Genomic DNA, 27,173 nt, shown 5'->3' on the forward strand with positions numbered 1-27,173 from the left:
CAGACAAAAGGCTTCTTGCTGTCGCAGTCACTTGTGGCCGGTGTGAGCCAGGCCCTCAGGGGCCCCCTGCCTTTTTTCCTCTGGGCTTGTTGGATGACAGTCATCCAGTAGGCTTACTGAGTAATATCTGCTCTGTTGCATCGACAGCCTGGGGGAAGTTATCGGGGAAGGGGGTATGCAACATGTGTACAAACACACACACACACACAGACAATCAAACAGGCATTGGGAGGCTGCTTATCATTTATATTGGAAAGGGTTGATATTCATGACAGTGACTTTGGATGTAGCCTTCCTCATCCACATCCACGGTAATGAATTAATAACACGTGTACAGAGAGGGAGGGTGCAGTGGTCCAAAGCTCTAAGAGAACTGAAGTGATTAATACAAAAATAAAGCTTGATGTTGTTTTGATCTGAAAAAACAAGGAGTCATGGTGTTACAGATCATTAATGCTGAGCACCTGCATGCGTGTATGATTTAAAGAGCAGATTTTAAACTCTTGTCACGTGCAGCTTCGCTAAGTTGAGTCTCTGCAGACTTTTGAAATAATAAAAAAGCTTGGGATGAGAAACAAAGACATGAAGTAACGCAAGGTCTTGAAGGGCATTTTTAATGGTACAGTGTGCACCACAGGATGAGAGAGATTCTTCTTGATATCAAAACACAGTACCAAATATATGAAGAACAAACTGTGGATCCAGATTGGTTGTCTCACTAATATTATGTATTAACTCTGGCACAAACCTTGGCAGTATGTTGTCTCTTACTTTACACTTGATCCACTGTGTGTCTCATTGAGGCCCTTTGTATTAAAATGGGTTAGAAATGGTGACTGTAATGGCCACCTGCTGGAATACACCAGCCCTTCAACTTTATGTCTGAATGTGCTGCCTGTATGTAAATCAAGAAATTTAGTCTTTCCTCTCTAATATACTCTCCCTATAGTTGGCTGCAATAAAAAAAAAACATGTCCTTCACTCCCCTTTTCTTGCCTTCGAACCATCACACAGTGATTTGTGTCTGTCTGCTCAGGGCGAAGTAGGAGAGAGGATGTTTACTGTAGCAAGTGCATTCAGCCTGGAAAAGGAGGCCGCCCCCCTGCTGAGACGCCTCCAATGGTGTGCACTCAGAGGAAGAGAGAAAGCCCCCCCCAGGCTGTAATCGGAGGGACAGACAACTGATCGTTATTACGAAAACTGTGCACACTTAAAGAGGGGCCGGCAAAGAAACTTTTTTTTCCTAAAATAGGGGCTCTTTTTTTGTTTTTCTAACTTATTATGAGTTTGTCAGTAGAGCTCATGTCTAGACCAAAGATACCAGAATGACCTCAGTCTTTTTATTTTTTATTTTTTTTAACAAATATGCAGCAGGGAGTTCAGTCAGCATTTAAATGTTGGGTGCATCCTGTTTAAAGGTTTGACTTGGAGCTAGAGAACAAGTTCTGTTTTACTTCCTTGGCCTATGAAAGACCAAAGTGCAGTCTGTTGTATACTGCGCTGCATGCAAAAAATAAAAACAACAAATTCTATCAAGTCCATCTTTGTCCTAAAATCACAATACATTTGAGGGTGTAAAAAACTGAATGGTGCAAATCACTCGACTGGTTTAACAAGTGATGCTTGTGGTCGTGTTTTATAAAAAAAGCGAGGCCTTTAGGTTCAGAGGTACCTGACCGGAGAGTATAAATGATGAGAGTGAAGGTTCTCAAGGGAATCATTGTTAAATTCAGACGGGAGGAGTATTCACTGTGCCTTCTGTGGGCATTTATACACAGTGATCTGCCACAACCGACCACCTCACCAACCATAATCTGATTATCCTATTTTACAAGACAGCAAAGTCCCATGCAACCCAGCACTTATCTCATTTGTAAAGTATGCCTGCATTAGAGTCCTACACATAATGAGTTTGACTGATATGAAATGTGTTACCGAATGCAGCTTTGCTCAAGAACGACAGTGACCAGCCTAATGGTAGTGCTGCATTTAAAGGTCAAAATTTCCAACTTTGCCATAAACCGCTTCGCTACGCATTTGATGTTGATGAAATCCGGTGGGATGAAGTGTCCTTTTATTGGTTGGTCCAAAAGTTGTCTACATCAATTTAGCTTGATGACAGAGTAGGCTCTCTCTTTTCTACCACACTGCATTCCTGACCTAAAGGATTTAACGACGCAGTAACTACTTTTAAGAAGTCGTAGCAAGGAGCCCGGAGTCATCTTTTTTATTTATTTATTTATTTTTTACGCTCGACAGAATGCAGCACAGTGGGGCCAGTGGAGCTCAGTCTGAAGCTCAGATGAAGCCCGGCGTTTTAAGTAGTCTAGTTTGTTCTGGGAGTGCAGGCAGTGTGTGACAGTGAGGCAGGCCAGAGAGACTGATGGTTTGTTTGTCTTTTCTTGTCTCTGCTCTCCGTCAAAGACCACTCTCATTCTCACTCTTGGTGCTGAAGACGTTTGTAGAAAGACACACACACATACATTGCAGTGGAGATATGCACCACCTGGGCTGTGATTGATTGTGTGATTGAAGTTAGATTGTGGCAAGTTATTTTTTTTGTTTTTCTATAGATTTTAGCAGAAGATTTTATTTTATGTTTTTAAGCACACAATAGACATAATAATCAGTGTATTTTATATTTGACCACAGACATGCAGTAGGATCTATGTCTCAGCCGTTGAATTGAACAGGGAAGTGATAATACTTCAAACACTTCATTATAAAACACAAGCTGGGCCAGTTACAAGTATTGTAACAGAGCCTCCATATGCTGTCTGGGAGCAGCATGCATTCCCACGACTCAGTGAGCTGCACTCCATTATACCTACACCGCTGTGACAAAAGGCAATAAAGAAACACAAGGAGAAGTGTGTCTGCGCTGTATCTTTGTAAGCACTACAGTATGAGACCATTTTCCACCAGGTTTATTATACCTGCCATGATTTATGTACCTAGCCTCAACAACACAGCATAAGAAGCCACAGGAATAAATCAATCTTTACTATTCTGGGGTGCGATAGTGCGATCACCGAATCATGGAAGAGAGTCTGGGATGACTTTCCTACTTTATCTCAGTGATGGGAAGCACATGAATATAAGGCATATAAGCTCTCGATAGCGTGACAGACACAGCTTCCTAGACTCTAAGTTGTGCACACAGTAGCGTATTTACAGCCCCAGCTGCGAGTATCAATTTCTCTGTTTCAGCAGAGCCTAGGGAGATCTTCCCCTTCTGGGCTGTAAACCATTCAGAGGCGATTATTTCCATTGCATCTCATCCTTTTCTTATTTCTTACTGATCGCCTGTAAATCCCACGCAGGGGACATCTGCAGACCAAAGGCTTTGTTCCGTCTTGACTCGCAGGCATTTTTATCAAAAGATTTTCCAAGCTTCTCTGCCTCGCAGAGAAAATATAGCTCTGATTCTCAGAATCATTTAGATTTGTCATCAGAAATACCTGCTATTGTTCTGGAGGTGAATCCGGTGTGGCCTAGGATGACAGGAAGTTGGAGGCTGAATTAGTTTAGATTTGGAAGGATGGCAGGAAGTGGTAGGGGAAGGACAGGTGCTAAGAGAGGCTCGTTTGTGTGTGTGCGTCTGTGTGTGTGCGTCTGTGTGTGTGTGTATGTGTGTGTGTGTGTTTTCCAGGGCTGACTGGAGCTCAGCTGGGACTGCTTAGCGGGGGGGAATGGGTCTTACGTGATATAGAGGAAAGAAAAAGAGAGTTAATAGAAAGAGAGGACAGTGAGGTTGTGCGTTTGCGTGTGTGTGTGAGACAGGAAAAGGATGGATGAAACACAGCGTGAGAGGAGAGAGAGAGAGAGAGAGAGAGAGAGAGAGTGGAATAAGTAGAGGCTGTAAGTGATGCCTGCCCTGCGTCCGGTCTGCTCTGACAGCAGAGGTGTGCAGGCCGGTAACACAAGGGCCGCTGAAAAATGAAAACTGCAAATGGAGCAGCCAGTAATGACAGATTCTATCCAGCCTCATTCCAGCTACACCTGTGGGGGGGTGGGGCGGCGAGTGGGTGGTGTGTGGAGTAAGAAAAAAAGAGTGTGTGCAGTTCCTGTTAAGGTTATGCCCTGTCATAATTTGTCAGCATCATTTTCTGGCTGTCACAGAGGAATCCATCTGGGCCTGCTTTGGCAACGATGAGCTGAGGGGGTGTAAATGGGTTTTTTTAGGGAGAGAGAGGAGGGTTATTTGCTTGATGTATGTTTATAGTAAATTCCTGGCCTGCCAGCACTCTGATCCGTCATTGTTTACAGAGAAGGGAGGATGGATGTAGGGAAGGGCATGAAGGGTAATGGTGTGAGGTGAAGCAAAGGTAGCTAAGACAGGACACTAAAACAGACGTCTGGGTGTGGAAGCTGGGGGTGTGCAGCCCTGCCTCTGTTGACCAATGGGAGGTCACGACCCCCGCTGTGTGAGACTGCACAGGTTTATGGCTGTCTTTTGTTATTCTCTTATCTTTCTTTTATGCTTTTTTTCTTCTTTGTTGCTGTCTTTGTTTGTAGAAAAGCTGGTAGTCATTGATTATTTTGTTTTGTTCTCTTTATTGAGAAAGAACATCAGATAAAGGGTGATTGCTTTGCCCCATTGGTCGAACCGTGTGCTCCTGTGCTCAGGATTAAACTTTGGATTGGGCATTGGATTTCTGTTTTAATATGACCTGAAAGCACACCCAATTAAAGCCCAAATTCTGTATAACCATATCTTCCTAACATAATTTGTCCTTTTGGCGGAGGGGAGGTTCACTTTAATCATTACAAGTGGGAGTTAGGTATTAACACTAATCTTGAATTTTCTCACTCACGTTTTCCAAAATGGAAACAAGTAAATAGCCCTAAATTATGGAAAAAAGGCTACGAAGCTTTGTTCCACATGCTCTGATTTAATGGAAAAACTGACGAATAAAGTCAATAAATGAAATGAAGCTCGCTTCAAGATAGAGAGAATTAAGAGAAATGTTGCTTGGAATCCACCACATCGGGTCAGACCCAATCAGGTGTGGGTTGAGAATCAGATCATTTGTCTAGACTGATCAATAGTTCCTTACAAAAAGCTCTGTGCTCCCTCAAGTTGACCCTTCCTCCCACCTTTATCCTCTCCTTGACTGGCTCTGAAGTGTTTGCACGACAAACACTTAAAGTCCCACCAGAGCTGTGCTCAGGTCAGCTTTGTACACTACTAGTGTTTGCAGAGAAACTCGACATTTTGACTAACCCGCACTGCTTTTTTCTTTGTCTGTCCACACTTGCCTCACCATCACATTGTAATTTTTTCTTCCTTTCATTTCTCCCTTTACAAGAATTCAATTAAATAAGACTTGATGCTGGGGAATACAACATTGGCAAATCTTTTTAAGTGCCTTTGAGGCTGAGTGGCACATTTCACCAGAGACGCTCTGAGAGACAACACTGTATCAACAGATATCAAAGACAGGAGCCCACACACACACACACACACACACACACGCAAACAGTGGGAGAAAGCAGAAGAGATGAGGCCAGTGGAGAAGCCATCCCCTCAACTTAATGAAGTCGTAACGTCTCGATGTCATCGGGTTTCTCAGCACAGACTCTTTGTAACCTTGGAAACTGTCCTTCTTTCTCTTCGCCCCTCATATTTTGTTGGTAGCTTTGAGAAACTGAACTGCCTCTGTTTTCTCACTTTTCATCTCTGGGACAGCCACAACAGTGCCGTCTTTTTTGTTAGGTCTGTTGAAACTCCGCAAGCATCCCTCTCTCCACTCCCTTTACTCCACTGCTCCCTCTCTCCATCTGTCCCTCATCCCTCCATCCCCTGTCAGTGCTTCCTCATAGTGATGAAGCTCATTAGCGGGCTTTCTCTGTCAGGTGGTGGTGGGGGGTGTTTATATTTAGATACTGGGATACTGCAGGTATGATGTGGTGATTTTTAATGAGGTGTGGAGCAGAGCCTGGAGCCTGTCAGTCACACACAGAGCGACGGAGAGACATTGAAGTAGCTACCCGGTATAGTGTTAATGCATGTCGTTAGATTTGGGGCCATTTTCTCTGTCTGACAACTACACTCATAACTCCTTCCTCATAATTGAATTAGACAGTTTGGCTGTTTTTCTTTTCTAATAACGCCTGTCAGGTTTTGGATATCCTCTGTATGAGTCATCCTTTGGTGTGCAGTGTATGAATGCGTTTGGAGAACTACAACAAATGGAATACTTGAGTGTCTGACTTTGTTTTACTGATGCTCTTATGCTGCAGTCTGAGGACATTGTTTAAACGACCACAGTCTTAAAATAGGATGAAGTAATTCCACTTGCTTCCAATGCAATGTAAGAGCATTCATTTGAACTGGGTGTCAGTTTGCTCGATATTGGTGAAGTTATCTGCTTTATTTTGATGTTTCAGGATGCTGTCCTGGATATTTTAGTGAAAATATCTTTGGAAAATAGAAATGTTCTGACCTCAGTGGTGCAATTAATTAAGTAATATAATATAAATAAGAGGGGCAGGGCCTAACAGTACATTTTAGAACTGACAAATTGCCCCCAGTCATCAGCTTTCAATATCATTAGGTGATTCATCTATTGATTGTCGGTTAACAGAAAAGGAAGCAAATATGCCAAACATTTGCTGGTTTTACATATGTAATAGTAATTTGAATATATTTGGGTTTTGGACTGGTCAAATAAACGATGTCACCTTTGGCTGTTTATAAAAGTTATTTCTTTATTGTTTGACATTTAAAGGCTAAATGATAAATTGATTAGCTAAGAAAATACTGTTTGTGCAGCCCTGTCTGAGAATACAGTAAACATTGCGATTATATTTAATTTTTTTTAATAGCCTGACTTTCTGTCCACAGTGATTAAGTGCCCTCTGCCTCTTCACCCTTTTCAGTGAACACTTTTCAAATCATCATAAAAAGTTCCTGTTTTCCCAGAGAGCAATGTCCAAAGAGAATTGTAGATGACTTCATTACATGATCTTATCATAGCCAAATACTGTCTGACAGATGTTCTTAGATTAGTCTGCATTAAGTGAACAAACTCTAACTTACCAATTATGATTTCCTGTGTTCCATGTGATCATCATGGCCTCATTTTGTCAGGAAGGATGTCAGTATTTAATGACTTTTGAAATCACCCGAAGTGACAGATTAATTATGATGTGTCTCCTCTCCTCAGAGCATAGTGGCCAAGTACGGATCTCAGTTTCGGGGAAACTCTCAGCATGATGCCCTCGAGTTCCTCCTCTGGCTTTTGGACAGAGTTCATGAAGATGCTAATTCCAGCCCAAACAACAACAGCAACAGCAGCAGCAGCAAGACCAAAGCCAACGCCAAGGTGAGTCCACACAATTGACCAGCAGCCACAGGCTCTGCAACAGTCTTTGTTACAGCTGTGGCCTTGACGTGGCTTAAAAAGGCTGAATGTGATCAGTGATTAAGCTCAAGGATAACTTAAAATGCAGGTACTGCTTGCTTGAGTCCTCTCACATGTATCCTTTCCTCTTTCTGTCTATCTCTCGCTGTCTCACACCCACACACACAAACACACACAACACACACAGTTCTGTGTTTTGTAGCACCTCGCTGCTAAAAGCAAATTCATGCACAGACATTTTGCTCAAAGCATTCTGAGCTAATTTTCTTGACAACATGACAAACTTTAATTAATGTACAAGTAGGTGAATAAATTCTAGTTTTTCATATCAACATTGATACGTTTATTGCGTTATTCTTAATAGTGGAGTCATAAGCAGCAGATATCTAGCATATACCATAGTAATAGCCCACTTAACAGTCAACAAGTACTAAACAAATACTAAACCATCTGAAGGTGTTGGCTTCAAGATAGCCATTGTAACTCGCTCTTTGTTAAAGCGTTTTCAGCTTAATTTCGGCAGGTAAAAAGAGCTTGATTCTTGCTTGCTAATAGCCAACTTAACAAAAGCAAAGATTTTTCTGTGGCATACAAGTTTGCGAGAACAGAGGCCACCTTCACCCCATCATGTTGGAGGTAAGTCAGCGCTGACTGTCATTCCTGCTTCTCATTAAATGTGAGCAGGAGGTCACAGACGCAGTTTGACTGAATCCTTGAGCCGCCCCAGACACCCCAGTCCTCAAGCATGTTTTATTTTCTTTGAAGATGAGTTGTAGGATCAGCTCTAGCCAATAAGAACATGGGAAGAAACCTTGAGGAATATATATTCAATATTCAATCTTTACTTAACACATGATTTCAGAGGTAGCAAAAAAAAACAGAAATCTCCTGCTCCTCGTCAGTCTCCGTCTGCCACATTCGTATTGCATGAAAACCTTTTGACATTAGTTTTTGTAGAAAGCAGAGTCTGATCCAGCTTACGGTGCATAATCATGTTACACGTAGCATTTGTGAGACCATTGTTTAATCAAAGCTGTGAATCTGTTTAGGATACAGTTGTGTGTTCCCCCGTGGAGCTGGTTTTGTAAAGAGTCGATGTTGCAGTGCTCTGAATGCCGTTGTGCTTCTTCCACCTGCAGTTTAGTTTAAACCCATTGAGCTTTGCTGGTCTGAAATGAACCTTTGTTTGGAGTGACTCTTTTCCTGTGAGATGTAAAAGGAGACGCTGTTGAAGTGGCAGACATCCGTTCACTGTCTCTCTCTCTGTCTCTCTGTCTCTGATATGGGACATTCACCTTTCAAACTTGCGCTTGGAGAGGAGCCAGGACTGGATGTGATGCAGTGAGAGGGAATGAAGGGCAGACACATTATGACTGAGTCTTTTTATCATGACTAGAGTCTGACGCTTGCCAAGCATTGGATTTCTTGGACCTTTCAATTAGTCTATGACCATCAAACTTACGTACAGTATGTATGTATGTAATTGAATGTGTGATTTCATGCGTGTGTGTGCGCGTAATAAGACATTAAGTACTGGATAAAAAGACCTGCTGGGATCAACACCCTCTGTGACAAACCCCTTGTGTTTAATTACATTTGCTAAATATCATCCTGTTTCTCCCAGTCGGCCTGGAGTGTGGCGGCAGCGCTGCCTCCACTCTGGGCCTTGCTGCGCTGCCAACTGACGACCTCCAGTCCTGTTTGTGAATGTATACCGTTATGAGCTGAACTGTCGCCGCGCTGAAACCCAATGGCCAGCTCCCCCTCTCTGACAGCAGTGCTAATAGAGGCAGCCTTTATGCCACATAAACAGCTTAGGGCTGTCGCTCTTATTAGGCTGCCAGTGAATCGTGGTATCATAAAGCCGGCTTTCCTCCGCTGCTGCTATGAGGCAGAAAGAAAGAAAGAAAATCACTGGCTTTTTCTCACCAGGAGGGAACATGTCTGATTTTCTAAAATGAAATGCTCTTCCGCCTTACCGTAAATTGATTTCATTCATGTAGCACAGCCTGCTCATACTATTGCTGATGTAATGTGAAAACCATGGAACTCTGGATTACATACTCCTCTATGGTGACCTCATGTACGAAACGTTTTCAGAAACAGCTTGATGAAATCATGGACGTACATACCAATGGTGCACATTTACACCATTGCAGTCGTACATGCAGTAGGGCTGCAATCAGGTAGCATCTATTTCTAATACACAAACCACGCACAAACAGGAACAAAAAATCCCTAACATTGACTGACATTCATCTCCCAGCATAGCCTGATATATCTGTGGTAAACTCGTAAGAGCATCCCATTGGTAATGTACAATGTACAGCAGATGTGCATATGATGTGGGTATAATCTACTGAACTCTACAAGTCAGATGATAATTGAAGGAAAGACAATAAGATGGAGTGGTGACTGAGGTGAGCAGTTAAGGGAGAGGGAGGCAGTAAAGTGACTTTGATTGCTTGGTCTGTCACTGGAGCCTGGGAAACAGGCATCTAGGATGATACAGGTCATGCTGAGCTGACAGAAACTGAACAGCGTCAACATTGTCCCTGTCAATTTCACAGACATTTAGTGAATAGCACCTTGCCCTGCAGTTCATCCTCACCCTTCTCCGGACCCACCCATAGACTTCAGATTGTTTCTTATGCAAAGTCCTGTATTTTTGTGTTGACTTAACCAACTTTTGTGTATGAAGGAGTGGAGTTTTATGATGTTAAAGGGTTTCCTAGGCTGCCTTTTTACATGCGAGGAAATCTTAAGTACTTTCTAGACGTCACTTCTTCAGTTCTCAGTCTGATAATGTCTTATGACCTCCATTTTTATGCATTACCTGCCTCTTTGTCACATTGTTGACAGCCTCCTGATGTTGTTTTTTTGTCCTTATTATTCCCTCCTCTTAAAACCAGTACATATAATGGGTTATTATAGGTTGGCTTTACATGATTGTCAGGAAAACAAAAAAAACATATTTTGCTTACTCATGCTGTTGTTTTCTGGTGAAAACAGATGTGCGTCTTTACCCCACTGAGGTATTTTAGGGTGTGACTTTATTTATTGAGTTGGGATGTCTGTCTGTGTATGTGCTGCTGTTTCCTAATTGTCCCAATGCGAGTGTCAGCGTAAATGTGAATATCCGTTGACCAGTCCCCCATGAGCATGAACAGGCTAGTGGTTTAGAGAATTGGATTTAGTTGGATTCACATTAGACTCAAAGAAACAGCTAGTCTTTGAGGGTCCCTTCACACAGGCTATCATGAGGTGGACAAAACATTAGATAGAATATAATGCTGTCAAGTACAACCTAATAATGACTAAAAAACGTGTTTGTTATAGTGTTGTTATAATGTTAAAGGGTCCAGCACAACAAAGTTGTTTGTGGAGCACACCTGCTATACAAGCGGTGTGACCAGTTCTGCAGCTTCACCCATGTAACATTACGTAACACAAGACTGAACACACACGAAGGCAGCTCAGTAATGTTAATCCTCCCTCCAATAGGACCTCGCTGAACTTGCTTGGTTTCCTTCTCGCCTCACTGGAACCACATCAGCAGCATTCCTTACCGGCTAACTTGAGACCACAGCAAAGTCACAGCTTTGTGCACAATAATCAGCATTCTTTTCTCACTGTTCGTGATAGACAAACAAGTGTGACAATAGTTACTTAGATAAAAAAGAAAAACATTGTGTTTTTGTTTAGAAAGCGTTGAAAATATCATATTAATGTCGTTTCCATTGGCTCACGTCGATGTTGCCAAAGCAAGAGGCGTTTTCTTGATCCAGTGTTGCAGTTCAGAGCATAGCTGCCACTGCCTATGAGCCACAGCAGATTAAATGATATTAAAGGTCAGAATCACACTCAGAACTGGTACATTACATTCTCCCCTTTGGCCTCAGCAGTTCACTAAATATGTGGAAAATTGGCTAAACTGTCCTGATTTGTGTGCTGAGAAAAATGGCTCAAACCAATAAAGTCAAGCTTTGTGCTATCACAGAGAGGCATCATTCTCTGTGTTCACTGAGTGAGCACCTGCAGCACAGTTTTGCCTCAGGCCCTCCATGAGTGGGATTTAGAGAGAGCCCATTTAAAAACTCATCCATCTTACCCTATGGACAGTAGTGGGACACAAGGTTTGCCAGTGCAACACCAGTGCCAAAGCATTATGTATGCATTATTCCATTTTAAATGTCGATAGTGGTTGGCCTTTCTGCCCCAGGAGGGTTGACTTAGGAGAGAGGGAGGGAGAGTAAAATCCTGTGGCCCTGGAGCCAACTGCATAGACTTTGAAATCGGGTCAGTGGATGCGGTAAAGCGAACAAGCCCTCTTATCGACGGACAGAAAAAGTGGGTTTGATAGCTCCCGATGTGATTTTGGCTCAGGTTCTCTAGGGGGGATGGAGATCAAATGTCGATGAACGAGATGAATCAGTTGACAGGTAGGGTTACAGGGAGAGGCTTAGGGGCCCTTGATCTGGGGTTTGCCATTTCTGTGTCAGTCATCAGGGCATTAATGCTTTGATACCACATCCACCTCCTTGGTTTCAGTCAAAAACATCACTGTGTTTTGTGTGGAAAAAAGTTTAAAACTGTATGTGACCCTGCTTCTTCTAACAAAAACTATGAAATAATTAAGAAAAGATTGCTGACAGGTTGCCCTTTATGGTGAGTATAGAAATATGAATTTGTTTGGCACAACATGAAGCAGATAAAATAACGATATGACTGCTTGAAGTAACTCATTGCTGCAGAATGACAGTATACAAGTGCAAATGTTCCATAAATATTTTAGGTTTAATAAGTAATTAAATAACTTATTTTCCCTCCAAAGAATTTGAGAGAGAGTCAAGAACCAGTTTTTAATATTTTACGCATTTTCCAAGTATTTTATCAGATTTTAAAAACAGCTTGGAACTCAACTCATCCAAACTTTATTTCAGAGATAGCAACTGCTGACAAAATTATCAGTCATATTAGTATTTGACTGATTACCAACAGACCAACTGACTCCAGGATCAGACTGCACATCATTTTTGTCTTTTGAGAATTGTGTCATTCATGTCATGACCAATCACAACATGCCTCCTTGAACAACTTGTGTGATGTCTGTAGGTTATTGGTAATGTTTACTGTTCCACATGAATGCACCATGAATGAATGAATGTACGAAATCAACCCGAGTGTGCTGTTTGGTATAAAGTGGCAGTCACACCAGTAACAGTGACTTGAGTGATTTGTTTGTCCACGCAAAACAAGTGGGGCCGAGGCTCGGTGGTGTGGGGGTCTACTCGCAGGGCTAGTTGTGGAACTCCTGTAGCTGGCATTAACTTGCTAGCTGGCCCAACCTGGCCAGTGCTAGTCACTCACAATAGCTTCTCTATCTTTTCTCTGAACTGATCTGTTTAATCGTGCCTGGCGTTTCACACCATATTCGTCCACAAAAAGTTACTGTAGTTGGAAAAGATTAGTTAGCAAACTCCTTAGCTTGTTAGCTTAGCTCATAACTGTCTGCAGACCGGGGATGTCATGAGAACTACTTCAGTACCAAGTCGATACCAACGTTTTGAAAACCTGACGGAATTTCTACAGCACCTTAGGTACCGAAGATGCAATTCTCCCAGACCTGACAGCGCAGCATATGCCTACAAATAGGGTGTAACAAGTACCGTTACTTTGGTACCAAGTCGATGCCAACGTTTTGAAAACATGGCGATTCTCGTTTGTCTTAAGAATCGTGAGTACCATAGGTACCAGGGTCTTAGGACTGTTGCACATGCTCTGCAGGGAAACACAGAGACAGACTCTGTCTGGCGCAGATACAGTGTTTATTTTACCAGCGCAGACCAGGTAAAGCAAGAGTGAACAACAGTGAACACATCAGCTGGTTCCATGTCATTTGGTAGCACGTTGTTTTCGATCGTTTTAAAAGGCTGCATCATTAACCATAAGCCTCGTCCACAGGCGGCTCACCTGCTGTTGTTACCGATGCATCTGTTGTGAAGCCTTCAGTCGCCGTCCAGTTGCACACTCTTCAATGCTCAGCTCTCTTCCCTCCTCCTGCCGGCAATTTTATATGTTACATCAAAGCAGCATAACCCCCTGCCACGGCCACCAGCCCACATTCAGCCACAAGCCCGATTTTGACTACAAGTGACATTTCTGAGATGCCACGAATTCTTCACAGAGAAGAATAGCAAGGTTTCTTGAAAGAAACATCATGGAGTTTTCTCTCTTTTTTATGTTTTTCAAATAGGGTTACGGTTGCAGAAATGGATGAAAATGTTTGATGTTGGAATAGAAATCTTAAAGCATGATGTTGCTGTGATGACTTCTGACTATATTGAAGGGGGCTTCACTACACTGATGCTCCTTTCAGTGCTTATGACTGTGCATGACTTGCACATGTAAGACGTATAATGTCAATTTCTGGAGTGATTTTGAAGGTTTCTATACTGTTTTATCAGTGTAAAACAGTCTGGACAGAGGGCGTGGGGTCATCTAATCCCCCTGTGCTATCCTACCCCTCTAATAGGATTTACACAGGAGGAGGGAAAAGAAACTTTTGATGGGAACCTGCTTTTTGAAATATTTCTCATCATATATTTCTGCCCTCTCTTTTTCATGGCTTCATCCATAATTCACTTAGCCTGTTCAAGTGTCTTTTTTAAGCCTCTTTCCTGACGTAATGTCTCGATCTATCAGCTAGTGAAGGGTGAATGACTGAGTAGGCCTTCTCATCCCCTGTCACTCCTCCTCTCCTGCAACTCTGTTAGACTTTTGCGGAGATGAAATGTGGATTCTTCGCTGGGGTTTGTGCTGCTTTGTGTATTGAGATGAAACAAAGTTGTTGACTGTGCATTTTTGTTTGCCCTGTGAATGAAGTTGCACTGCTCTGACAGCTCTTTGGTATTCCTTTGTCTCACCTCTGAATTGATGCCATCTACACACTGCCTATACATTGGTCCTTGTATAAAAGCTCCTGCTTGCTTGGAAACTTGGAAATTGAGACGCCCCTGCAATAACCTTGATTTAGGTGTACAAATTCCTCTTTGCCACTTGTCTAACCTCTTTAAAAAAAAGAATTGAAGCACATTAAAAGAAAGGGACAAAGGTAAAAGAGTAACAGAGAAAGAGGGTTGGCTTTTTGAGAAGCATTGGCTACAACACAATATGAGAACAAAGCTGAGTAACCAGAAAGGAAGCAAGACAGAAAGGCCAGAGGACATAATTATATTCATTTCTGAGAGTAGTAATGGAAGGAGGGTTGGGATTTTCTGTGAAGTTGTTCAAAGATGAGACGGATCCCAAAGAGACAAAAAAGCCAGAGAAGCCTGTATTTTAGTGTTTCTAAGAACACGTGGATGGGTGTGCGTTTGTGTATTGTTTGAACACCAGTGTCACTTCCAAATGGGTGTTATCTGAAGTATCAGGGAGCCACTATTGTAACTTGACAATTTCTGCCTTTAGAAAACAGCGCAGTTCCTCTTTTTGCACAAGATGTAAGTCTGGAAACACACCTCACAAGACAGAATCTATTCCACCCAGTTAAAAGAAGTTTGTTTGTCAAATTGTTGACAACTATTAAATGAGTACTGATTTAGCCTTGCACTCCTGTAAGATTGTTAGGCTCGATGGACAAAAAATTGATGCAGAAATATTGTCTTTTTTAATTCCACTATGTTTTTCCTCGCCAAAACGGTCAGAGATTTGAGTTTTTTATAGCCTTGACTAACTCCACTTCAGATGTTCAGCTCAAACTGACAAAACGGACTCAAGTGACATCATTTGCTGCAATTTATCAGATTTCTCCCTCTGGGGCCACAAAAAAACCTTATACCAGTTTAATCACATATGCAGTAGTACTCCCCAAGTTCTGTAAACATAGTTTGATGTTTGGTGAAGTTGATATCAGTTCATTCAATTAGGTGTAAATTACAGTGTTGAATTGAAAAATTAAGCATGATTATGCAAAATTCTTAAATCCATCTGAAACTAGTCTTTGTGGACAGTTTCTGCAGATAGAAAATTGGAAGCAAAGAGCAATGATAGCCCAGGCAAGTGGTATGTTCATCCAGTCAAGGAAGAACTATCAATCATTTATTGCGTTGCGCTCTTGAAATGACAGCTATCTAAAGCTAATTAATCCACTGCCTTGCCAGACTAAACCGAGTCACAGAAAAATGGTGGGTTGTTGTGGCCAGACTATCCTGCCAGTGGAATCCCAGCCTCCGTATCCATAAAACTAGTATGATTCTTGCTGTTCTGTAACCCTGTAAACACGCTTTAAAGTAACATCAATTGAAACCACCACAGAGCTGAGAAAAATATCTCTAGTAAGAATGGTATTGACCGTCATGCGAACTGCTAACAATCTAGATAGACCTGTTTAGCCCTGCAGTGGATGTCCTGCATGACATTTCTGTGCAGAAGTAACATAGAGGCAAGTAGAGAACCGACCCCCCACCCAGCTATGGAGCAGCCCTACAGTGGGGCGGCGTGACTGAAATGCCATGCTGCGGGAGGTTATGAAAAATTAAATATGTCTTCTCAGGGGGCAAAACGTTTGCACAGAGAGAGAGAGACACACACACACACAGGAGATCCATAAGAGTCAGCAACATTAGCCCAGCGATTGATTCATGCTCAGAAGATGGCAGCGGGTACATCCTACTGACCACCTCCTGTCCTCTGCACTTCCTTCGCGTACTCCTGTGTCCTTTCTATGTGCGTGGTGCGTGTTCATGTGTAACAGCGGATGAAAGAGTTTTTAGGATGAGCTTTTAAAACCTTCTCTTGCATGTTTGACAAGTGAAGGCAGATATGCCCTTGCTTGTTCTCTCTTTCTTACCCTTTTCTTAGCATCCCATGTAACTAAAAAATGATCATCTTTTAGGTCAGGAATGTGTTCTTTTTTTTCCCATTTCTCCATATTTAGCTATGTGTAGTACATACACACGCACACACATGTAGCTGACCAAAGTACAGTAACGCAAGGCTGCCACAAACTTGCAGGTGGACATTCACTGTAAAAGGTTTTAATGGATCCTACTACGTGAATGAAATATTCACGACATTTCTAAGGAAACATTTAATTAAATACATTAATGTTTCAAAGGATGTCCTTTAAATAGTTCAAGAACATCTGAAAGATAAACCTCTGTCTATATCAAGTGAGAAGGAGAGGGAATGAAAGCGAGAGTCAGACCGAGAGGAAAGTTTTAAGGTTCCTGTAATGAAGATTAGGGTGAATTGAGGACTATGGGAAGTTAATGGAAGTTAGACTTTATGCTTACTAAATGCTGCAGAATTCAGCTCATTCTGAGCATAAATGAGCAGCCTTTTTAGAAAGTGCCCTGCTTGAATGTAATAACTTTCACATTCCACAATTTTATATCATTTTTATTAGGACTGTATTTAAAGAGGTCAAAGTAAATCCTAGGTCTCCCAGTGGATTAAAGGTGTTTTAGGGTTCAATATATCAAGGGTTTAAGGGCCCAGGGAAAATGAGAAAATCCCTCTCACTCACAGAAACAGACATGTTAGCTATCTGTCCTCTGAAAACTGAGAATAAATTGTAAACTGTTGGATAACGCTAGTGATATTGTATTTTTTGGTTATTGTTTGGTTAGTAACTGTCTGCAGCTCTGTGGCGCAGAGGAATAAGCCACAGTAGGTTTTATGAGGCTTTGGATACAGCATATAGTTGTTTTTCTTTTATAAGATTTGTTGACAATAAGAAAGATCTAGAATATTACCAGACATATCTTTTATTGTATTGTAATGGAATCTATTTAAGCATCTTTTTAAGACGTAAGTAAGTTATTGAATACACTTTTAACACTCTACATGGTGATGAGTAAAATTTACCCTGTCCCACTTTTGCACACTTTTTTCCTGAACAGCAGCCCAAATTCATCACTGCTTTGTCATAATCCCTGTTAGCTGTTGAATTTACCCAGTTGGTTTTATGATAAGCTACTGAAGATTGGATGAAAGGTGTAAAATTAGCTCTGTGGATTCAGGTATGAGATCTCATTTGTGGTTTTTGCAGTAATTAATGTGGAGATAAAGATACCTGATGGCTATTAGTCACTTACATTGTCACCTAGGAGTAAGTCTGACAGGCAGTGAGGAAAATCACCAATCTGCCTTATCTCCTCAGAGGGATGTCTTTAATATTTCTCACACTCATTATCATGATAAGTGTTGAGAACTGTTCCTGCTGGTGGAAACTGAAAGAAGTTATGGACATGCTTTTTGTTGGTTTTACTCAAGTAAACAGACTCTGCCCAGCAGGTTCATTGTTCAGTAACTCTCACTACACCCTTTACAAGCTTTTCTCCCTTATATGGTTGTGTCTTCCTGTTGCTCTGGAACATGAATGGTAACTGCGATGCTGTCCGACCTGTTCCTCTTGTCATCTGTTCACCATTGTTCATCATTGTCCTCAGTGGCCTTTCCTGAAAGAAAATATTTATATCTCGCTCAGTTTCATATTTAGTCATAAAATTCAGTCAACAATGAAAAGAAAAATGTAAACCAATGCTGGTAGGTGGAAAAGACATGGTTTTGTTTTGTTTACATTTTGATCTGAGTGTTAGATTAATCAGCTTGTTACAGTTGTTGCTTTAGATTGTGATTGACTCTGTGTGGGTGTAGCTATGTGTGTTTTCCCCATGGTTTTAGTGAGGCTTAAGTGTTAATATACTGATATGGCAGATTGTGCAGAAGGATAAAGGGTTTAAAAAAACAGACAAGGACCTTGTCCAGCTCAAACCAGAAGCCCTTTAAACAGTGAAGCAGCATTATTACTTACTTACTCAAATGTGTCATGAAAGGCAAATGTCATTACAAAAAAAACACATCAGATGGACCTACTAGACCTTTATAGTGTGTGTGTGTGTCTGTGTGTGTGTCTGTGTGTGTGTGTGTGTGTCTTTGAATATTATAGTTTCAGTATCATGATAAAATGATAATTTGTCATTATATGGGGTTTTGTGTAATGCATACGAGTGGATCAAAGTTCATTGAATAAAACAATAATTTGATATGGAATTGCTTACATTCATCATATCAGGATATATATATATATATATAAACATATTGTTAGTGCACACTGTACACGCTGCCACTGTGGCGCATCATATGGTGCGCATCAAGTGCCGCTCCTAGCACCAATAGGAAGTGCTGTGCTGCAGCGCATCAACCTACACTGTTCTACACGCATGAGAGACTGTGACAGCAATAGGTGAGGAGAGGAAGTCCAGCTGCTACGGGAACAGATGAGAAGCAGGGATGTGCAAGCGGGGAGTGAGTGGAGTTTATTCCTTAATTTTAAGACAACAAATTAAATTTTTGTCTTACGGGCACAAGTGAAATAGTTTAAACTACAGTGAAAAGCAAGCAACAAACTAGTAAATAATGTCTGTAGTTGGGACGTGTTCTTCTGTAACAGTTCATGAGGACATAAACTAGTCAAACGAGTGCTCACATTTCAGTTTCAAAGTTCTCTACTTTCTCTCTCTTTCCCAGAATGCCAAGCACAGATCGACAGTTCTGATATTTCCCTGTTCCTGGCGCTGGCCTCTCAAAACCTCTATCAAAGCGAGTGCGCCCACCCTACAGGACCCATCCTCTTTAGAAGCTAATATATTCTCTCCCTTTCATCTTGATTAGTCACGTTAATTCATTTATGTCTCTAAGTCAATATTTGCTTGTGAATAAACACTTTCAGTGAGCAAATGAGAGACACAGAGTGAGAGACACAGAGAGAAACAGAAAGAGAGAGAGATGGCTCTAGGCTCTGCTGCCAAGCCAGATTTGGCTGTCAGAGCTCTGCCAGGGGCTCTTGTCTGAGGCTGCTTAGTTTCTGCTCTGCCTTTGTTTTGGCCTGGCTGGCATCTCCATAGTAACAACCAGAGAGCGGTGAGTCTGGTTGCACTCTGCACCGCATGAAATGGAGTGGGTACATGCAGTGCTCTTCAGATAGGGATAGGCCTGAGATCAGTATAAGGTACAGTGAAGCTATTTGCTTTTGGTTTTCATTACTATTACAGTAAATAAATATCAGTGAGTACAGGGTGATTGCTTTGTCAAAACAAAGACTCTGGGAGAGGGAAAGTGAGAGATGGGGTTATGATGGCTGGAAGAGTGCATAGGAAAGCAGTGGATCAGAGGTGAAGGGGGGGGGTTAAAAATGCCTGTGGTTTCCACCGTTATCTCCCAGACTGCCTTGTTACCATAAGCCAGCTTTGAATAGGCTGAATTAGCGGCTGCTGTCTGGAGCTGAAAGAATAGGGTGAGTCAGCCGCTTTACTGCACGGACAGCGTTTCTTTCATTCCTCCCCTTCTCTGGACGACTGCATAGCCCTCTAAGTCAGCCAGAGACTGCCTCACTTTGGTGTTTGGTGCATCTCTTTCACTTGTTTTATGTTTTTGCGTTGCTCTTTCTGGAAATTAAAACATGACACTAGAGTTTTCTGTTCAAACTGTAAGATCAATGTGACAGCAAAAGCTCATTAGTTTTTACTGAGAATAAACAATGACCATTTTTTGGGCTGAAATGACTTATTGATTAATCAATTGGTAGTCCAATGACCAGCTCTTCAAATGTGAGAATTTACGTTGTTGTAAATTGAATATCTTTGTTTTTTTCAAAATGATTAAAATTGTGGGAAATTTACATTTTCGGCCATGTTACACTCAGCTTTTCAGGCTCAGCTCTGTCAGACTTGGCTCAGCCTTCATCCGTGTAAGCTGTACTTGTGCATTGATCAAGCTAGCGCTGTAAAGGTATTTGTGCTGAACCGTCATGGTATGAGGGTCATTCTGAGGTGCACGTAGCTGTATCCAGACTACATGGGATGTAGAAATTTTGCATGTAATGCAAAACCAAAGTTCACAAGCGCAAGTTCCACTGGGAAACTTTTGGCCGTATGCCATTAGAACATTGCCGTGTGAGTCAGTCACACTATGTCTGTATCCTCAATCAGTAGTTCAGCAACAAGAGATCACTGCACCGAATCGTGACTGGGGTATGAACCGAACTGTGACTTCAGTGCATCTAGTTCGAGCCATAATAAAGTTACTGTATTTTCAAGTTATAAACCCAGCAACTTTCCAGTGGTAATTACTACTTGCAGTTTTAAATATTTAAGCTGACAAATCAGACATCTGAGCCTGAAGATGTACAGCTGAAGCTGGTGGAGTAGATCCTGGACAAGAAGAGCCAAAATGTGCGAAAATTCCCACTGTGCAGAGGATAAACTCTTTAGATGTGGCAAACAAAAAAAACCTTTCTTTGGTGCCATCATCAGGCCAAACCTTATATATTTTGCCCCATTAGTATTAGTATTAGTGTGAAAGCCTCTTGCATTGACTTATGGCTATCACTGCTGGTTACAACTGGTTGCACATATTTTTCTTAATGTCCTCTTGTCACACTGTGGCCTTTGAATTCTCTTACTGTATCTGTATCTTCCTCCTCTATTCACATATTTCTTTTGTCTTTACTGATATATTCTTTGTGTATTTCTTCTCTCACTCCATCGCTTCTAGTTGAACTCATTCAACCTCGCCGTGCTGCCACCTCGAACTGTTGATTTGAGAAAAAGATTATAGACTTTTATCACAGTTGGATTTTCTATTAGAAGCTGTTTAATTAGAAAGTGAGCTGAAATGAACAAATCTCCAGTGCTCTTACGGTGTTGACAAACTCTCAGGTGTATGACACACATTCTCACTTCTATCAAAACCAGGCCTGTACTCATATGAGTGCCGTTCAAATGCTCTGGTGGCATCCACTCTAAAAGACAAGAGTGAATCTGGCTATCTCCTGAAGTAGCAAACAGCTATGTCAACATTGGCTCGCCTAATTCTCACGCCCAGTGGGAGACGCCATCTCTTCCTGCAGGAGACCGAAAACATCAAGCTAGTACCGGCAGCTTAAGGTGTGGGCTACTCCAGCACGGAACACACTCTATTACGCAAAAGGACAAACAAGCTTAATAAGATAGTAGCTGCACACACAACTCACCGACACACACTAGAGAAAACAAACATTTTGTACAGCCCTGTCGATTAATTATACAGCTATTAAAATGTGGCTGTTTATTTGAAATCAAATTTTGATATTGATGCTCTTGGTTGATGTTGTGGCTTAAGCAAGTGCCATACTAATTACAGACACAACATAAAGCATGAAATATCTCTGCCCAGAGCTTCAGCATTATTATGGCTGACCGGTTGGAAAAATTCAACTAGTTTAAACCCAAAATCTTGTGCCGTTTGTGCTCTGGGAAACACACTACAGTTTTCATTGAGGCAGGCGCAAGAAGTGAATATTAAAATGTCAGTGTGATGGAGGTCAAACTGCTATATTTATTTTTTATTTAGTACCCTTCATCCGAATTCATTGTTTTCCTTCTGTAGTCTTACATTTTTTATAACAAGGATGAATGATACTGTTTTAGTTCATTTCATAAATTAGATTTTAAAAGTCTGCCTGTGTGCTTACTGGCATGGAAAAGTTCAGTGCTGTACTGCGATGGAAATGTCTCTTTAAAGCAAGCTTTACCAAATCCAAATGGTCCTTATTCCTCATCAAAATATGCTATTTATTCTTTTTTTTTTGTCTTATAGGTATATATTTGTGTGTTCTGCTCATACTTGGAGGTTGTACGTCTGTCTGGTTCAAAAGAAGTTAAGCAAACTTCACTGAGTCAGCGAGCATCGAAGCAGAGAGTGTTGGAGCAGCCAACAGACCGGTGTTGCACTGCCCCGCCTCACATTGTCCGCCGCCATATTGCCCTGTCACTCTTCTCCACTTCCGTCACTGATCGTTTGGTGGTTTGTGGGCATTTTGAGACTTGCTTTGTAAAGTTTACAGCCATGCTGTTGCTCCGTGTACAATGACACAGGTAAAAAACAAAAGTACAGGGATTCAGCTGACAAAATGTGACTCAGGATCTTCTCGACAGATGAGTGAAATATTTGAGTTTTCAGGGGCAGCCCTACTACACACAGTCACTTCTCCCTTAGGCTCATCTCAGAACTCTCAGATTTTATCATGAAAATTTCTCCAGATCTTTGTCATTTGAGCCAGGGGGGATGGCTGTGCAAGATTACAGGTATGGCTGAATTTGACACTTCAGGATAAACAGTGCTCTGCCTCACTGTTGTTAAAACATATTGGGAGAGCCATGGAGGCATTTTAAAAGCCATTCCTACTTATTTAAGTTGCTGTCGTGCTCTGCTGTCACAGTTTTGCTTTGACACCTCTTGCTTCTTGACCAAAAGCTTGTCTTTTTGCAAGAAATAGGCACTATTATGAGCCTGCCTGAATCCACATTTGGAACTGCATGCCTGTGTTTGTTTGTGTGAGAGACAAAGTGAAAGAGAAAGGGAGTAGGTACATGTGAGTTAATATATGGAAGTGTGTGCATGTTCGTGTGAATGCTTGTGTATGTGTGTGTAGGGATGACTCAGAGCAGTTGCTGGCAGCTAAGGTGAACGTGTTAAGCCCCTTGAGCCAGCCAGTTGATTACAAATGTGGTTTGTGACGATAACTGAATCAGCATCTTTCCTCCGTCTGACACCACTTATTTTTTTAAGGGTTTATTTTTAGTCTCAATAAAAGACACTTTTCTCCCCAAACTGCAGCTTATGTCGCTTAGCGCACCGCCACAGTAGCATTATCAGAAATTACACTCCCTTATTGTCATTTTACAGAGGTGCCTTTGGGTCATTTCAGCTCTGGTGTACACGTTAATGTATCTAACATTCACCTGCTGTAGACTTGAAAGGTGATTATAAAAAATATATAGTTTACTTTGTCACATAGAGAGGAGGCTGCAGTCAGCTGATTATAATTCCAGAAGTGATTGTTCCAAAAACATAACCTATCCACTATACATTTGTATTTGTTGTCTTAGTATATTCTAATCAAAACAGCCAAATTTACATATCAACATAAGGCTGAATACACAAATTCTGTCTAAATCCCCAGGCTTATACTTATTAAGCTGCAGGTGTGTATGTTAGAGTTCACCTCTGTTGTCCTGTGACCATACAGATGTGAATTGTTGGCTGATGTGCAATTAGTAGATTCAAACCAACGGCTGCTGCAGCAAGGATCCTGCCAGCTCCACTAGGTGAGCTATCAGGACGCCCCAATTGTCAAACTCTTTTTTTTATGACAACCAATTCTCTGTTAATCCTCCGGAGTCTAGAGATCTTGATAGGGGAGTGGGGTGAATCTCATGTTATTCCATTGTGCAATGCATTTGAGATCAGAGTTGTCACACACATGCCCACACAGCCACTGATTGGGTGTCAAGTCAGGAACACAGCCTCTGAATGTTCAACAGATTCAACCCAAGGTATCATGGGATTGGGCTGTTTGAGGGGCACAGGCAAACAAATAAAAAAGGGCGCCAGCAGAAAGTTGTGATGTATTTATGATTAAACAGCTTAGTCAGGGTTAGGATTAGCACCCTAGAGCACACTTCACCACGTTTTCTTGACTGGAAAGGTCTCGGCTTCTTACTCATTGTGATTAATAATTATGATCACAGTAATCTATTTAGACGCAGAAATGAGCCAGTGCGTCAGCGCTATGGTTGGAATGTGCAGCCTTTTGGTTAGTGAGCCTCTCTACCTCCAGGCCAATCGGCCTCTCCTGCTTTGTTGTTTTCATGTTTTGCAACTTACCCATCCACACACACCAAACACCCACTCTCTCCCATTGTGATAGTGATTTCAGATTCTTTTGCTTGCTTTGAAACTACCACACACACACGCAAACACCTATATGCACGCACACACACACACACACACACACACACACACACACACACACATATACGCACACCTTCAAATATACAACCACACACAGCAAGCCAAACTCCCACTCACTCCCCAGCATGCTGTAGAGGAGCGCCTCAGTAACGTCTCACATGAATGCGTGCCATGGGGAATCGGCAGCGCTTTGATAACAACATATGTTTTCATGTTGGGAGTGGAGTGTGAAGATCTCTGGAGGGAAGCTGTGCCTCTGCCAGAGGCACAGGGCCAAGGAGATTTACAGTGGCTGAACTGGAGAAATGTTTCACTGATCACACAGAATTGAGTCCCAAACTGAGGTGAAGAGAGGAGAACTCAGGTCACAGTAAAGACAAGTCCCTGTTATTATGTCACCCAAAGGCAGATTTCTGTTGCTACCACATTGGGGGGCCAACGGTTTTTGCTCTCATACTGGGTTTCAGAAAGAAGCATTGTCATTTTTTTGGGAAGATTTGATCTCAATGAATGAAGAAGATGCCACACTCCAGTGACACTTCATTTATGATTTTTCTATGTTTCTGCTCCTGTGCAGTTGCAGTATGTCTTCACAGAGGCATTTTAATAATGCCTCACACTGTAGGGGAGCCCTGATAGGATAAAGATAGCACACTTAGTGAATATGCCACAAACTATGAATCTTTTCCTTGCTTAATCTTTTCTAAATGACTCCCGAAAGGCTTATATTTGTTTGAAGAATGTATTGCTTACATTCTTTTGACAGTTAATGTCACATTATTTTACCAAATCCTGCATGTTGTGTTGTCCTACAGTGGTGCAGTAGGTAGAGACAGGCAGGAAGGATGAGGAGACAGCAGCATAGGAAAGCTGTACACTAGGTGGGGAGATGGGTATGGTGCAGCTTTGCACAATCCCAAGACAACCAGAGGAGCAATCTGCTCTTTTTAGCATAGCTGTGTGTGCATATATAGTGCTGACACACACACACACACACACACACACACACACACACATACAACCACTAGGTTCTCCAGGATCCAGCAGTGAAGTGAGGTTGACTGATTGCCAGTGAGTAAGGTTTCTTCAGCCCAGCTTTGTTCAATATGTGAAAAATAAAACACCCTATACGTTTCATTGATATAATATATGATTATAAATTTGGTCTTTTATAGTTGTGATCCTATTGTTTCTTATGACATCACCAGTACAGTACATAGAAGAGCTGACTGAGGCTGACTCAAGCACCAGCGTGACTTTTCTAATTTGACAATGCAGTGGTTGTGGCTGTGCATCCTTGAAGTTTTATGTGTGTACACATGTCTATGAAAGTGAGGCCCTGGTGAGCCTTCGTGTGAGTGTGTGCAGACAGCACAATGTTCTCACTGATACACAATACCAATGAATCCTTGTGGGTTTGCCGCTCCTGTGATGCGATGATGCTGAGCTCTGCTGATGGTGGTGATATGTACCCGTCTTACCTCTCATTGCTCAGGGCAGGAGTAACCAGAAGGGGAGAACAAAAGAGTTTGAGGATACAATGTTCTTTTCAAAGTGTCCTTAGCTCTTTTTACATCCCAGAAACACCCAAAAAACTTGTTCAGTATCGCTGCCAAAGCTGAAAGTTCATTTTAGAGCACCTGCGTAATAATAAAAACAGTACCAACTATCAACACACATCACAAATAATTCAGTTCTTATTCTCAAAGGTGTGTGTGTCTATATCCCAGAACCCATTTCTTCAAGTCCTCCAGGCTTTTGGCTCATATGCTATATTAGATCAGTTCTTTGCGTTATAATAGACCGACACCTGGCTGTTTGGGCAACCATTAATGAAACTGTCTTGAAACACAAAAGCATGAACAAAATGGAACTATCCTTGCAAAAAAAGTAAGTCTTTCATTTGAGCCTTTGAATATTTCCTATAGTAATTTCCTCAGTTACCTGCTGTAGTTGACACTTTTTTATAACTTCTCTGTCTCTCTCTCTCTCTCTCTCTCTCTCTCTCTCTCTCTCTCATTGCTCTGCTATCTTTTCTGGGAACAGAACAGGGGGAATACAGCTATTTTAGCTGGAACATGTAGAGCTCTGTAAGACCTAGAAATCAATTACACTGCCAGGGGCATGTAGATGCTGCCGGTAATTTTGTCCCCAGTCAACAGGAAGCAGTTGAATATGGCCTAGATCTGTTAGCATTTAGAGTTTTTTGGATTGCACCCAGTGTGACAATTGAACAGCTTAGTGCTTCTGAATATTAGTATTCACTTGTTATTGCTGCGGCCGGCCCCCGCATCTATTTTTGGCAGACGATAGCAGAGCTGGAACAACGTTGTGGTGGTATTCATTATTCCCTGGGTGCTAAATAAAGAGGCACAGTACACTCAGTGCTCTTTCTGTCTCTCCCTGTGTCTTAAGCATACACACGGTATATTTCTTTAACATATACAGTGTGTCTTTGTTTGCTATGCACACATGCAGTTTTTGTCTTTCTTTCACTATCTGTTATGCTCATTCTCGCTCAATGGAGTCATCTGTTTCCAGGTTTGGCTGAGAGATTGTTGACCTGCTTATGGTGGAAGGTGCCTTTTCAAGTGTGCAGTAAAAGCCCTGGTTTGGATTTACCATGCATAGAGAATGAAGTATCAAAGCCGGTCTTTGTCTCCTGTTCATATTCCTCTCTTCACCATATTATACCTCCTGTTGCAAGTCCACCATTAGTAGGCACAACTTAAGTGCTCGTCATGAATGTCATCACAAATGCAAAATGGGTACCATTGTATGGCTGAGCTACATGGTAAAGAATTTAATTTACTTTTAGGGTATTTATTTAGAAATGTACTGAAATCTACACATAAATCCCCATTGGACATTGACAGAGGGACATTATGGCAAATGCTTCAGACAAACGTGAATGGCTATGGTGATTAGCCTTCCTCTTTATTTTTAGGCCACGCTGTAAATGATGAAAAAGTTCTCTGTTCCCACATGTTGATTGGGGGGAAT

General features: G+C 41.7%; 1 protein-coding gene across 1 annotated transcript in view; it reads left to right on the top strand.

Moving 5' to 3' along the window:
- The window catches only part of usp43a (ubiquitin specific peptidase 43a), a 106,148-nt gene that overhangs the window by 2,352 nt on the left and 76,623 nt on the right, over window positions 1-27,173 (top strand). Inside the window, exon 2 of the mRNA XM_051384193.1 lies at window positions 7,173-7,331. Coding sequence (XP_051240153.1) covers window positions 7,173-7,331 — 159 coding nt within the window. The remainder of the gene's footprint in view (window positions 1-7,172; window positions 7,332-27,173) is intronic.

The sequence above is a fragment of the Dicentrarchus labrax genome, unplaced genomic scaffold, assembly GCF_905237075.1.
Source record: "Dicentrarchus labrax unplaced genomic scaffold, dlabrax2021, whole genome shotgun sequence".
Taxonomy (NCBI): domain Eukaryota; kingdom Metazoa; phylum Chordata; class Actinopteri; family Moronidae; genus Dicentrarchus; species Dicentrarchus labrax.